Genomic DNA, 16,713 nt, shown 5'->3' with positions numbered 1-16,713 from the left:
TCCCTGGCTCTTAGCTTCCTCCACTAGGTCCAGTAGGGGATCACTACCCAGCCCTTCCTCTGGTGCACTGCATACACTGAGTACCACCTCCTCAGGGTCATAGTATGCCATATTAATGTGGTACTGTCTCTGCCTCTGACCTTTCTCATCAAGAGCAACTACATGTGTACACTATGTGGGTTCTAGGCACTGCAGAATGGGGAAGGGACCCTCCCAGGCGGCCTGCAACTTATTCTGCCTGATGGGGTTCAGAACCATTACCTTCTGTCCCACTTCATAGACCCGGTCCCTTGCATTGCGATCATACTCACCAGTACTTCTGCCTGGACTGTGCCGCTATGAGGTTGTCATGTACCAGCCCAGTCAATGCCTGCATCCTGTCCCTGAATCTCAGAACATACTCCACCACAGAAGTCTCAGGGACATGTAGCCCCCCTTCCTATTCTTCTCTAACTAAATCTAGGGGACCCCGCACTTTGCGACCATACAATAACTCAAAGGGCGAGAAACCTGTAGACTCTTGGGTTACCTCCCTGTAAGCAAATAACAGATGGGGCAAATACTTTCCCCCAGTCTCTGCCCTCCGATTCTACAAAGGTTTTTAGCATTTGTTTCAAGGTGCCATTGAACCTCTCACAAAGACCATTTCTTTGGGGGTGGTATGGGCTTGCTACCAAGTGCTGTACATTCACCTTCTTACAGAGACTTTGCATGAGATTGGACATGAACTGGGTGCCCTGATCAGTGAGCATTTCTCTGGGGAACTCTACCCTGCAGAAAATACTGATCAGAGCATCTGCCACCTTATCTGCTCGGACGGAGGATAAGGCAACAGCTTCAGGGTACCTGGTTGCATAATCTACAACAGTAAGAATATATTGTTTCCCTGTGCTGCTGGGTATAGCTAGAGGCCCCATAATATCCACTGCAACTCGTTCAAAAGGTACAGATATGACTGGTAGGGGCACTAGGGGAACATGAGTTACATCCCCAGACTTAGGATCTACAGTAATTTGCAACAGCAGTACCCATACCTGGCCAATAGAAATTGTGTGCCAACCTGGACTTTGTCTTGTCCACTCCCAAATGTCCTGCCAGGGGGGTCTCATGGGCTAACCTCAGCAGCTCTTTCCTGTACTGCCTAGGAACCACTAACTGCCTTTCTCTCTCCTGGGCCCCTAGCATGCCTTTGGAAAGGGACTCCCAGTACAAGATATCATTTTCCCAATATACCCGATGCCCATCTGTGTCAACACGTATGTTCAGCACGTTGTCTCAGCCCTACAAAGGAAGGGTCACTGCGCAGAGCTTCACGGAAATGCTCATTTCCCTCCCCCCATCTTGTGGCATCAGGGAGCACATTTCCCCCAGGTGAACTAGCATCTCCACCTTCCTCTGCTGTGGCTTGCATGTCACACAGCTTGCCCCTTGCATCACCATCCTCCATTCTTTTTAAAGCTGCAGCCCTGGCATGCTGCTGATGTGTTACCACTGCCACCATTGGTATGCCTCCCTGGGGTTTACCTTCCTCTCTCTCAGTTCCAGACATAACAATACAGGCATCATACACAGGGCTATCACTCCTTCCCTCCTCCTCCTTAGGCTCACAGGATTGGGATATATCACTCACTGCTGGTCCCTCATCCTTACCTGTCACCAGGGGCACACCAACCCCTCCCCCTAGCCCATCTCCACTAGGTTTTGGCATTGGCAATGCATTGTCACCATATTTTCCAATACACCCCATTTCACTTTTGGAAAACATTACTGGTTCAGTCACAGGTAAACATTTATCAATCCCCTGCACTCCCTCCCAGTTTCCACATCTTGCAATGTCTCCCAAAGTCTCGAACAGTACCTCAGAATGAACAGGGCTCTCTCCTAGCCCATCCGGTGTGCAGGTAGTGTCCATTGGAGCATAATGACAGAGCATCCGACCCAAATCATTCCCCAGCAGAACATTAACAGGATGTCCTCAGAGACCTCCACCTCCCGCAAACCTTTGCCTGTACCCCAATCCAGGTACACACGGGCCATGGGCACAGCAGGCCGCACACCTCCAATTCCTTTTGAAGCCATGGTTCTTCCAGGGATGATGTCCTCTGTATCCACCACTTCAGGCCACACCAAGGTAAAGGAGGCTCCAGAATCTCGCTAACCCACTGTCACCCGGTCACCCACAGTTACACTCTGCAGGTTATCCGCTCTTTTCTCCACCGCTCCGGACACCAGAAGAACGGCTGTGTGTCCTCCAGCTACTGGTGGAGAATTCTTTTTGTTGGGGCAAGTGGCACTCAGGTGCCCAATATTGTTGCATCTGTAACATCGGCTGGTGTCCCCCTGACCCAATGTGGCTCCTGTTGCTTTTGGGAATGATGGCAAGAATTTCCCGGCTGACCTGGTGGTGCTCTGTGGTTGTGTGGCTCCCCTCCAGGTACTTGCTCCAGCTTGTGCAGATCCACGCTTTGCTGCTGGCGCCCGGTTGTTGGCAAAGTTATCTCCTAGTTCTGCTGCTTCCATGGCTGTCTTGGGTTTGCGGTCCAAAATCCACTCGCTGGCTTCAAAGCTCCGTGTTTGGAGAAACTGATCCAGGACCATCAAGTCCTCCAGGGCCTCATAGGTAGTGACTTGTAGGCCCCCAGTCCATAGCCTGAATGCAGTCCTTAGCTGACCTGCATGTTGAGTGCAGCTTTCTGTGGCCCTTTGTTGCAAAGTCCGAAACTTTTTCCGATAAGTCTCTGGAGTCAGATTAAAACTTTTGAGCAGGGCAGATTTTATTGCCTCATAGTCCTGGTCACTCTCAGAGGAAAGAGAAGCAAACACATCCAGAGCTTTCCCTCGCAGCTGTGGGGTTAGATATCGTCCCCACTGTTCCTTAGGTAGATGGAACTGCCGGCAAACCTTTTCAAATCCCCTCAGGAACACATCCAGATCACCATCTTTCTCCAACATGGGGAAATGTTCCAAGCGGGTTTGTGGTCTCCTTGATCCTGCACATCAATCTGTGCGGATGAAGCATCCCCTCTCAGCCTCAGAACCTCCAGTTCATGCCTTCGCTGGGCCTCTCTTTCTGACGCCTCTCTCTCTGCGACTCGTGCCTCTCTTTCTGCGGCTTGTGCCTGGGCCTCTCTTTCTGCGGCTCGTGCCTGGGCCTCTCTCTCAGCAGCTCGTGCCTCTCCCTCTGCGGTTTGGTACTGGAGAAGCAGTTGGAGTTTCATATTAGCATCCACATTCCCAAGGTGTTGTAAGGCAGTCCGCATATAAGAGTCCAAGGCCTCATGGGGAGTACTGTCCTGATGGGGAGTAATGTTGTATTCCCCAGGAGATATCAGTCCTTGGATGGCAGTTCCAGCTGTAGGACTTTGTCTCATGTCACTCAGCTCTTCTGCACAGGCATCAGACTCCACAAGATCAGCAATAAGTTGTTCCTTGTTCTTTCCTGCAGTAGGGATGTCCTTTTCTTGGCACATTAGCTCCAGTGCAGGCTTGGACTGCTTGCGATATGCCTCCATATTTCCGAGATGAGACAGAGGAGGTAAAACAGGAGATGGGGAGGACAGAACTGTCTTGCACTCTTTTTATATGTCTTTTAAACCAGCACTGAGCTCTGTCTTTGGAATTTACACACAAGAAGATGTATGCAATTTCTTTTTTAGTGCCAAGATTTCCTTACAGGTAAAATCCAGCAAGCACTAAAAATCTCTAAATATATCCCGACGCTGCCACCAGTTGTCACGATCACACCCTATCGGTCCAGCCAAGACATTAGAGAGAGTGTGATGGTGCAAGGGTTAAAGCCGCCAGACCTCTGGGTATCCACTACTAGTCCCAGTAAGTCACCATATTAACCCTTAGATAAACGTATTTCCACCAGAGCTGCCTTCGGAAAGGTGAGCTCATATATTTAGAGATCAAAGACCAGAGCTGATTAATTAAACATTTAATCTGATAAGAGGTATCACGGTGCAATATATATATTAAAATACAGGAACAAATGACATACAGGTACAAAAATATATAAAAGAGTTTTGCAAGGCAAGTTCAGAAAACAAAAGATGAAGTTCTTACAGCATGATGATATAGCAGTCCATGAGTGAGTGAGAGTGCTGTTCCTAGGATGGTCTTGTCAGCTTGTTGCACAGCATTGAACACACCAAGTCTAGCATTGTTAAATATTATATATCTGCCTTTTTGGAGGGAGACTCCATTCCCCCCTCCCCTCTGATCCCACCAGGGGGGCATCTCTGTTCCTGGCCCTCTTATCTGGTTGATGGTGGGACCAGAGTGCATGACTTCCTGCTGCTTCAAAAGAGCCTCTGACTTCAAAGGAGATGTAAACAAACAGCCAGACCCCCCAATAAAATGCAATATACAAACCCACAGTTTGAATGACCTCTCACCCATGTCTTAGATGATCCATCACACACAGTTATAATTATAATACACATATAGGATTTTAATAATCAGGCCTTGGGCCTAACAATGATTACACTGCACTATATAATAATACCACATATACACTAATAATAATTACACTGCACAGTATAATATTACCACATATACACTAATAATGATTACACCGCACAGTATAACAATACCACATATATACTAATAATGATTACACTACATTGTATAATAATACCACATATACACTAATAATGATTACACTGCACTGTATAATAATACCACATATACACTAATAATGATTACACTGCACTGTATAATAATACCACATATACACTAATAATGATTACACTGCACTGTATAATAATACCACATATATACTAATAATGATTACACTACACAGTATAATAATACCACATATACACTAATAATGATTACACTGCACTGTATAATAATACCACATATGCACTAATAATGATTACACTGCACTGTATAATAATACCACATATATACTAATAATGATTACACTGCACTGTATAATAATACCACATATACACTAATAATTACACTGCACTGTATAATAATACCACATATACACTAATAATGATTACACTGCACTGTATAATAATACCACATATACACTAATAATGATCACACTGCACTGTATAATAATACCACATATACACTAATAATGATTACACTGCACTGTATAATACCACATATACACTAATAATGATTACACTGCACTGTATAATAATACCACATATATACTAATAATGATTACACTACACAGTATAATAATACCACATATATACACTAATAATGATTACACTACACTGTATAATAATACCACATATATACTAATAATGATTACACTACACAGTATAATAATACCACATATATACTAATAATGATTACACTGCACTGTATAATAATACCACATATACACTAATAATTACACTGCACTGTATAATAATACCACATATATACTAATAATGATTACACTACACTGTATAATAATACCACATATACACTAATAATGATTACACTGCACTGTATAATAATACCACATATACACTAATAATGATTACACTACACTGTATAATAATACCACATATACACTAATAATGATAACACTACACTGTATAATAATACCACATATACACTAATAATGATTACACTGCACTGTATAATACCACATATACACTAATAATAATTACACTACACTGTATAATAATACCACATATACACTAATAATGATTACACTGCACTGTATAATACCACATATACACTAATAATGATTACACTACACTGTATAATAATACCACATATACACTAATAATGATTACACTACACTGTATAATAATACCACATATACACTAATAATGATTACACTGCACTGTATGATAATACCACATATACACTAATAATGATTACACTGCACTGTATAATAATACCACATATACACTAATAATGATTACACTGCACTGTATAATAATACCACATATACACTAATAATAATTACATTACACAGTATAATAATACCACATATATACTAATAATGATTACACTGCACTGTATAATAATACCACATATACACTAATAATAATTACACTGCACTGTATAATAATACCACATATATACTAATAATGATTACACTGCACTGTATAATAATACCACATATACACTAATAATGATTACACTGCACAGTATAATACCACATATACACTAATAATGATTACACTGCACTGTATAATAATACCACATATACACTAATAATGATTACATTGCACAGTATAATAATACCACATATACAATAATAATGATTACACTGCACTGTTTAATACCACATATACACTAATAATGATTACACTGCACTGTATAATACCACATATATACTAATAATGATTACACTGCACTGTATAATAATACCACATATACACTAATAATGATTACACTACACTGTATAATAATACCACATATACACTAATAATGATTACACTGCACTGTATAATAATACCACATATACACTAATAATGATTACACTACACTGTATAATAATACCACATATATACTAATAATGATTACACTACAATGTATAATACCACATATACACTAATAATGATTACACTGCACAGTATAATAATACCACATATACACTAATAATGATTACACTGCACTGTATAATACTACCACATATACACTAATAATGACCACACTGCACTGTATAATAATACCACATATACACTAATAATGATTACACTGCACTGTATAATAATACCACATATACACTAATAATGATTACACTGCACTGTATAATAATACCACATATACACTATTAATGATGACACTGCACTGTATAATAATACCACATAAACACTATTAATGATGACACTGCACTGTATAATAATACCACATATATACTAATAATGATTACACTGCACTGTATAATAATACCACATATACACTAATAATGATTACACTGCACTGTATAATAATACCACATATACACTAATAATGATTACACTGCACTGTATAATAATACCACATATATACTAATAATGATTACACTGCACTGTATAATAATACCACATATACACTAATAATGATTACATTGCACAGTATAATAATACCACATATACAATAATAATGATTACACTGCACTGTTTAATACCACATATACACTAATAATGATTACACTGCACTGTATAATACCACATATACACTAATAATGATTACACTGCACTGTATAATAATACCACATATACACTAATAATGATTACACTGCACTGTATAATACCACATATATACTAATAATGATTACACTGCACTGTATAATAATACCACATATACACTAATAATGATTACACTGCACTGTATAATAATACCACATATACACTAATAATGATTACACTACATTGTATAATAATACCACATATACACTAATAATGATTACACTGCACAATATAATAATACCACATATACACTAATAATGATTACACTACACTGTATAATAATACCACATATACACTAATAATGATTACACTGCACTGTATAATAATACCACATATACACTAATAATGATTACACTGCACTGTATAATAATACCAAATATACACTAATAATGATTACACTGCACTGTATAATAATACCACATATACACTAATAATGATTACACTGCACTGTATAATAATACCACATATACACTAATAATGATTACACTACACTGTATAATAATACCACATATACACTAATAATGACCACACTGCACTGTATAATAATACCACATATACACTAATAATGATTACACTGCACTGTATAATAATACCAAATATACACTAATAATGATTACACTGCACTGTATAATAATACCACATATACACTAATAATGATTACACTACACTGTATAATAGTACCACATATACACTAATAATGATTACACTGCACAGTATAATAATACTGTTACGCCGAGTGCTCCGGGTCCCTGCTCCTCCCCGGAGCGCTCGCGGCGTTCGTCTCTGTGCAGCGCCCCGGTCAGACCCGCTGACCGTGAGCGCTGCACTGGTGTCACCGGCGGGGATGCGATCCGCGTAGCGGGACGTGCCCGCCCGCGGGTCGCATCCCAATCTCCTCACCTGCCCCGTTCTCTGGCTGTTCAGTCCCGGCGCGCGCGCCGGCTCTCTGAAATTTAAAGGGCCAGTGCACCATTAATTGGTGCCTGGCCCAATCAGTACCTGCACCTGTGCTATGTATATAAAAACCCACTTCCCCTTCCTGTCCTTGCCGGATCTTGTTGCCTTGTGCCCTGTGAAAGCGTTTAGTGTGTTCCCAAGCCTGTGTTCCCAGACCTTCTGCTGTTGCCCCTGACTACGACTCTTGCTGCCTGCCCTGACCTTCTGCTACGTCCGACCTCGCTCTTGCCTTGTCCCTGTGTACCGCGCCTGTCTCAGCTGTCAGCTGGGGTTGAGTCGCTATCGGGTGGAACGACCTAAGGGTTACCTGCCGCTGCAAGTCCATCCCGCTTTGCGGCAGGCTCTGGTGAAAACCAGTAACCCCTTAGACTCCGTTCCCCTGGTACGGCCCATGCCATCACCCCACTGACACAGAGGATCCACCACCAGTGTCCTCGCTGCATACCAGTCCGGATCCTGAAAGTAGATCCGGCCATGGATCCCGCTGCCTAGTGTCGCTGACCTAACCACGGTGGTCGCCCAGCAATCACAACAGATCGCGCAACAAGGACAGCAGCTGACTCAACTGACCGTCAGGCTGCAACAGCTTCTGCCGCAACTTCAGCAATCATCTCTTCCGCCAGCTCCTGCATCTCCTCCGCAACGAGTGGCTGCTCCCAGCTTCTGCCTGTCTCTACCGGACAAGTTTGATGGGGACTCTAAACAGTGCCGTGGATTCCTGTTCCAGTGTTCCCTGCACTTGGAGATGATGTCGGACTAATTCCCCACTGAACGGTTTAAGGTGGCTTTTGTGGTCAGTCTCCTGTCTGGAAAGGCCTTGTCATGGGCCACACCGCTCTGGGACTGCAACGATCCTGCCACTCCTACAATCCAGTCCTTCTTCTCTGAAGTATGTAGTGTCTTTGAGGAGCCAGCCCGGGCCTCCTCAGCCGAGACTGCTTTGCTGAACCTCGTCCAAGGGAGTTCTTCCGTAGGCGAATACGCCATCCAGTTTCGTACCCTCGCCTCAGAGTTATCCTGGAACAATGAGGCCCTCTGCGCAACCTTCAAGAAAGGCTTATCCAGTAACATCAAAGATGTCCTGGCCGCACGAGAAATTCCTGCAAATTTGTCTGAACTTATCCATTTGGCCACCCGCATCGACATGCGTTTCTCTGAAAGACGCCAGGAACTTCGACAGGAAAAGGATCTTGTTCGCACCAGGCGGTTTTTCTCCCAGGCTCCTTTCTTCCAAAGTCCTTTGCAATCTGTTCCTGTGCTTTCCGCCGAGGAGGCTAGGCAAGTGGATCGGTCCCGTCTGACCTTACAAGAGAGGACTCGCCGCCGTAACGAGAATCTGTGCCTGTACTGTGCTAGTACCGAACACTTCCTAAAAGACTGTCCTATCCGCCCTCCGCATCAGGAGAAACGCACTCCATTACCTCACAAAGGTGAGATGACTCTTGGTGTGAATTCTGCTTCTCCACGTCTCACTGTGCCTGTGCGGATTTCTCCTTCCGCCAATTCCTCCTTCTCAGCTGTGGCCTTCTTGGACTCTGGTTCTGCAGGAAATTTTATTTTGGCCTCTTTTGTTAATAGATTCAGCATCCCAGTGACCAGTCTCGTCAAACTGCTCTATATTTCTTCTGTCAACGGAGAAAAGTTGGACTGCACTGTGCGCTACCGCACAGAACCCCTGCCTATGAGCATTGGACTGAATCATGAAAATTTTTTATTTTTTGTTCTGCCCAACTGCACCTCTGAAGTTCTTCTCGGCCTGCCGTGGCTCCAACGTCATGCTCCTACACTTGACTGGACCACTGGGGAGATCAAAAGTTGGGGTCCTTCTTGTCTCAAATGATGCCTCACATCTGCTTCCACTGGTCAAACCCCTGTGGCTCCACCTATACCGGGCCTTCCCAAGGTCTACCAGGACTTTTCTGATGTTTTCTTCAAAAAGCAAGCAGAGATCTTACCTCCTCATAGGCCTTATGATTGTCCCATTGACCTCCTTCCTAGTACCACTCCGCCCCGGGGCAGGATCTACCCTCTGTCGGCTCCAGAGACTCAAGCCATGTCCGAGTATATCTAGGAGAACCTAAAGAGAGGTTTTATTCGGAAGTCCTCATCCCCTGCTAGAGCGGGCTTCTTCGTTGTCTCTAAAAAGGATCCTTACGACCATGCATTGACTACCGCGGTTTAAATAAAATTACCATCAAAAACCGCTATCCCTTGCCTTTGATCTCTGAACTCTTTGACCGTCTTCGTGGAGCTAATATATTCACTAAATTGGACTTAAGGGGGGCATATAATCTTATTCGCATCAGGAAAGGTGATGAGTGGAAGACCGTGTTCAATACTAGAGATGGACATTTCGAATATCTAGTTATGCCCTTTGGGCTCTGCAACGCCCCTGCAGTCTTCCAGGACTTCGTTAATGAGATATTTCGGGACTTATTATATACCTGTGTTGTGGTTTACCTGGATGACATCTTGATTTTTTCCTCTAACTTGGAGGAACACCGTCGTCATGTCCGTCTAGTGCTCTAAAGACTTCGTGAAAACCACCTGTATGCTAAAATTGAAAAATGTCTCTTTGAATGCAACAGTCTTCCTTTCCTAGGTTACCTAGTCTCTGGCCAAGGGCTTCAAATGGATCCAGATAAACTGTCAGCGGTTTTTGATTGGCCACGCCCTTCTGGACTCCGCGCTATCCAACGCTTCCTGGGATTTTCCAACTCTTACCGACAGTTTATTCCCCACTTCTCCACCATTGTGGCCCCTATTGTGACCCTCACCAGGAAGAATGCTAATCCTAAGTCATGGCCTCCTCAAGCTGATGAGGCCTTCAATCGTCTCAAAACTGCCTTCGCTCCTGCACCAGTGCTGTCCAGACCTGATCCATTGAAACCTTTCTTCCTGGAAGCTGACGCTTCCTCAGTCGGAGCCGGAGCCATACTTCTTCAAAAAAACCTCTACCGGACGTAACATTACTTGTGTTTTTTTTTCTAAAACTTTCTCTCCGGCAGAAAAGAATTACTCTATTGGAGATCGTGAACTTCTGGCCATCAAGTTAGCACTCGAGGAGTGGAGGCATCTATTGGAGGGTTCCAAACACCCCATTGTCTTTTACACTGACCACAAAAATCTCTCGTACCTCCAGTCTGCTCAGCGTCTGAATCCTCGCCAGGCTAGATGGTCGTTGTTTTTTGCCCGCTTTAACTTCGAGATACACTTCCGTCCCGCTGACAAGAATGTCAGAGCTGACGCCCTTTCTCGTTCCTCTGATGCCACCGAATCTGAAGACCCTCTGCAGCATATCGTACCGCCTGAGTGCCTGGTCTCCTCTGCTCCAGCCTCACTGGGACAAACCCCCCCCTGGAAAGACTTTTGTTCCTCCACGCCTTTGCCTCAAGATCCTCAAATGGGGGCATTCCTCTCACCTAGCTGGCCATGCTGGCATTAAAAAGTCCATCCAGCTCATTTCCCGTTTGTATTGGTGGCCTACACTAGAGGGTGACGTTACTGATTTCGTTCGGGCCTGTACTATTTGTGCCCGGGATAAAACCCCTAGCCAGAAGCCTGCTAGACTCCTCCTTCCTTTGCCCGTCCCTGAGCAACCATGGTCCCAAATTGCCATGGATTTCATTACTGATCTGCCCGTATTCCATGGCAACACCGTCATCTGGGTGGTCGTTGATCGCTTTTCCAAAATGGCACACTTCATTCCGCTTCCAGGTCTTCCTTCTGTGCCACAGTTGGCGAAGCAATTTTTTCTGCATATTTTTCGCCTTCACAGGCTTCCCACGCATATCGTCTCGGATAGAGGCGTTCAATTTTTGTCGAAATTTTGGAGAGCTCTCTGTAACCAATTGAAAATCAAATAAAATTTCTCGTCCTCCTATCACCCCCAATCCAATGGACAAGTAGAGAGAGTAAACCAGATTCTTGGTGACTACCTGCGACATTTTGTCTCCTCCCGCCAAGACGATTGGGTCGACCTTCTGCCCTGGGCTGAATTCTCGTACAATTTCAAAAATTCGGAGTCCTCTGCCAAATCCCCACTCTTTGTGATGTACGGCCGTCACCCTCTGCCCCCCTCCCCATTCCCACTTCTTCTGGACTTCCTGCTGTAGATGAAGTAACCCGGGATTTTTCTGTTATCTGGAAGGAGACTCAAAAATCGCTCCTACTGGCCTCGTCTCGTATGAAGAGACATGCAGATAAGAAGAGAAGAGGAGTCTTCGCTCCTGGGGACAAAGTGTGTCTCTCTGACAAATATATCCGGTTTCGTGTTCCTAGCTACGAGCTGGGTCCACGTTACCTTGGACCATTTAAAGTCAAGAGTCAAATCAATTCTGTCTCCTACAAACTTCCTCCTTCTCTTTGCATTCCTAACTCCTTTTATGTTTCCCTTCTCAAACCTCTCATTCTTAATCGCTTTTCCCCCAAGGTCACCGCTCCTGCTCCTGTCTCTGGCTCCTCTGATGTCTTCACGGTAAAGGAAATCCTCGCCTCCAAGGTAGTCAGAGGTAAAAATAAAATTCTCGCTGACTGGGAGAATTTTGGCCCCGAAGAGAGGTCTTGGGAGCCCGAGGACAATATCCTCGACAAGGAACTCATCCATAGGTTCCTGGGCTCCAAAAAGAGGGGGAGACCGAGCGCTCCGGGTCCCTGCTCCTCCCCAGAGCACTCGCGGCGTTCGTCTCTGTGCAGCGCCCCGGTCAGACCCGCTGACCGGGAGCGCTGCACTGGTGTCACCGGCGGGGATGCGATCCGCGTAGAGGGACGCGCCCGCCCGCGGGTCGCATCCCAATCTTCTCACCTGCCCCGTCCTCTGGCTGTTCAGTCCCAGCGCACACGGCCCCGCTCTCTAGGGCGCGCGCACGCCGGCTCTCTGAAATTTAAAGGGCCAGTGCACCATTAATTGGTGCCTGGCCCAATCAGTACCTGCACCTGTGCTATGTATATAAAAACCCACTTCCCCTTCCTGTCTTTGTCGGATCTTGTTGCCTTGTGCCCTGTGAAAGCGTTTAGTGTGTTCCTAGCCTGTGTTCTCAGACCTTCTGCTGTTGCCCCTGACTACGACTCTTGCTGCTTGCCCTGACCTTCTGCTACGTCCGACCTTGCTCTTGCCTTGTCCCTGTGTACCGCGCTTGTCTCAGCTGTCAGCTGGGGTTCAGTCGCTATCGGGTGGAACGACCTGGGGGTTACCTGCTGCTGCAAGTCCATCCCGCTTTGTGGCGGGCTCTGGTGAAAACCAGTAACCCCTTAGACTCCGTTCCCCTGGTACGGCCCACGCCATCACCCCACAGACACAGAGGATCCACCACCAGTGTCCTCGCTGCATACCAGTCCGGATCCTGACAAATACCACATATACACTAATAATAATTACACTGCACTGTATAATAATACCACATATACACTAATAATGATTACACTGCACAGTATAATAATACCACATATACACTAATAATGATTACACTGCACTGTATAATAATACCACATATACACTAATAATGACCACACTGCACTGTATAATAATACCACATATACACTAATAATGATTACACTGCACAGTATAATACCACATATACACTAATAATGATTACGCTGCACTGTATAATAATACCACATATACACTAATAATGATTACATGCCCCCACCATGATCACTGTAGGGATGGTATTGGGCAGGTGATGGGTAGTGCCTGGTTTCCTCCAGACATGATGCTGCCCCCACCATGATCACTGTAGGGATGGTATTGGGCAGTGCCTGGGTTTCCTCCAGACATGATGCTGCCCCCACCATGATCACTGTAGGGATGGTATTGGGCAGTGCCTGGTTTCCTCCAGACATGATGCTGCCCCCACCATGATCACTGTAGGGTTGGTATTGAGGAGGTGATGGGCAGTGCCTGGTTTCCTCCAGATATGACGCTGCCCCCACCATGATCACTGTAGGGATGGTATTGGGTAGGTGATGGGCAGTGCCTGGTTTCCTCCAGACATGATGCTGCCCCCCACCATGATCACTGTAGGGATGGTATTGGGCAGGTGATGGGCTGTGCCTGGTTTCCTCCAGACATAATGCTGCCACCACCATGATCACTGTAGGGATGGTATTGGGCAGGTGATGGGCAGTGCCTGGTTTCCCCCAGACATGACGCCACCACCATGATCACTGTAGGGATGGTATTGGCAGGTGATGGGCAGTGCCTGGTTTCCCCCAGACATGATGCTGCCCCCATCATGATCACTGTAGGGATGGTGTTGGGCAGGTGATGGGCAGTGTCTGGTTTACTCCAGACATGATGCTGCCCCCACCATGATCACTGTAGGGATGGTATTGGGCAGGTGATGGGCAGTGCCTGGTTTCCCCCAGACATGACGCTTAGAATTGAGGCCAATCTTAGTATCAGACCATATAATCTTGTTTCTCACAGTTTGATCCATTAGATGCTTTTCTTGTAAACTCCAGGCAATGCTTTTTCATGTGTTATTATTGAGGAGGCTTCTTTCTGGTCACTCAGCTATAAAGCCCAGATTGCGGAGGCTCCAGTGATGGTTCTGGACCTTCTGGAAGTTTCTTCCATCTATACACAGGATCTCTGGAGCTCAGCCAGAGTGACCATTGGGTTCTTTGTCACTTCCCTTACCAAGGCCCTTCTCCCCTGATCATATAGTGAGGTGGGGCGGCCATCTGTAGGCAGAGTCCTGGTTGTTCCGTCTTCCATGTAAGAATTATGAAGGCCACTGAGCTCTTGGGAATTTTCAATGCAGCAGAAATGTTTTTTTGTTCTTCTCCAGATCTCTACCTCCACGCAATCCTGTCTCTGAGCTTTACAAGCAGTTCTTTGCTCCTCATGTCTTTGTTCTTGCTTTGCTTTACATTGTCAGCTGTGAAACCTTATATAGACAGGGCTGTGTCTTCCCAAATCCTGTCCAGTCATCTGAATTTACCCCAGGTGACTCCAACCAAGGTGGAGAAACATCTCAGAGATGATCAAGAAATGGGAGGAGCCAGAGGTAAATTGCAAAACTTATAATAAAGGGTCTGAATACTTATGTCCATGCAAAATTCAAGTTTTTTTCTCAATAAATAAAAAAAATTCTAAAATTCTATTTTCACATTCTCATTACTGCACACATAATATTGTATTGAATACAGAATGATGGGGCAAAACTTGAATTTTGTTGATCTTAGCACAGCACCACAACATAACAAAATGAGAAAATAGTAAAAGGTCAGACATGAGGCACACTGTTTTGGAAAACACTGGTATAATGGCATAAGGAGAGCCCGCTATTTTACAGTTAAACACCAGATGGCAGGCTTGGCCCATTTAATAAATTAAATAAATAAATGCATAAATAATATAAATAAATACATAAATAATATGAATAAATACATAAATAATATAAATAAACATACTTGATGGAAGCCCATCCACGTAGAAGTAGTGCGCCATAAACCACGTGGCGAAACGTATCTGGTTTTACTGTGCCCTGCCGGGGTTGCAATGTGCAGGTTCCTAAGACTAGAAGGACAACAACGTTCCATTGCAGTGCTGTATGTACACATTAAACACGGTTGACTATGAGAAGGAGCTACTAACAAATATTGCTGACAGAAATAGTGTGAAGTTAAGGGTATATGTGTCGTCCATTCCAGCCAATCAGATCCCGGCTTTTATTTTTCTAGTTCAGGTTAGTTACTTACCAGGTTAGTTACCGTGATCCGACAGGTTGCTTTGGATACCATCACCACAAGGGCCTAGATTGTCTCTATTACCATAAAGACTCCAGACCTGATCCTCAAAACACATACAGATTGCAGACCTGACCCCTAAAATGCATAGGCTCCAGACCTGCCCCCCCCCCCAAAAAAAACAGACTCCAGACCTGAGCCATCAAATACATACAGACTCAAGACCTGAGCCATCAAATACATACAGACTCCAGACCTGAGCCATCAAATACATACAGACTCCAGACCTGAGCCATCAAATACATAGACTCCAGACCTGAGCCATCAAATACATACAGACTCCAGACCTGAGCCATCAAATACATACAGACTCCAGACCTGAGCCATCAAATACATAGACTCCAGACCTGAGCCATCAAATACATACAGACTCCAGACCTGACCCATGAAATACATACAGACTCCAGACCTGAGCCATCAAATACATACAGACTCCAGACCTGACCCATCAAATACATACAGACTCCAGACCTGACCCATCAAATACATACAGACTCCAGACCTGACCCATCAAATACATACAGACTCCAGACCTGAGCCATCAAATACATACAGACTCCAGACCTGACCCATGAAATACATAGACTCCAGACCTGACCCATGAAATACATAGACTCCAGACCTGAGCCATCAAATACATACAAACTCCAGACCTGACCCATCAAATACATACAGACTGCAGACCTGAGCCATCAAATACATACAGACTCCAGACCTGAGCCATCAAATACATACAGACTGCAGACCTGAGCCATCAAATACATACAGACTCCAGACCTGAGCCATCAAATACATACAGACTCCAGACCTGAGCCATCAAATACATACAGACTCCAGACCTGAGCCATCAAATACATACAGACTC

At 44.5% G+C, this 16,713-nt stretch overlaps 1 protein-coding gene across 1 annotated transcript in view; it reads right to left on the bottom strand.

The window, feature by feature from the left end:
• MAST1 (microtubule associated serine/threonine kinase 1) overlaps positions 1 to 15,542 on the bottom strand; it is a 155,736-nt gene extending 140,194 nt beyond the window's left edge. The window contains exon 1 of the mRNA XM_056570348.1: positions 15,513 to 15,542. Coding sequence (XP_056426323.1) covers positions 15,513 to 15,527 — 15 coding nt within the window. The 5' untranslated portion in view covers positions 15,528 to 15,542. The remainder of the gene's footprint in view (positions 1 to 15,512) is intronic.
• Between the last annotated feature and the right edge of the window lie 1,171 nt (positions 15,543 to 16,713).

The sequence above is a fragment of the Hyla sarda genome, chromosome 4, assembly GCF_029499605.1.
Source record: "Hyla sarda isolate aHylSar1 chromosome 4, aHylSar1.hap1, whole genome shotgun sequence".
NCBI classification, from domain to species: domain Eukaryota; kingdom Metazoa; phylum Chordata; class Amphibia; order Anura; family Hylidae; genus Hyla; species Hyla sarda.
Note: the sequence above shows the minus strand (reverse complement) of the source record. Positions and strands in the feature narration are given on the sequence as shown.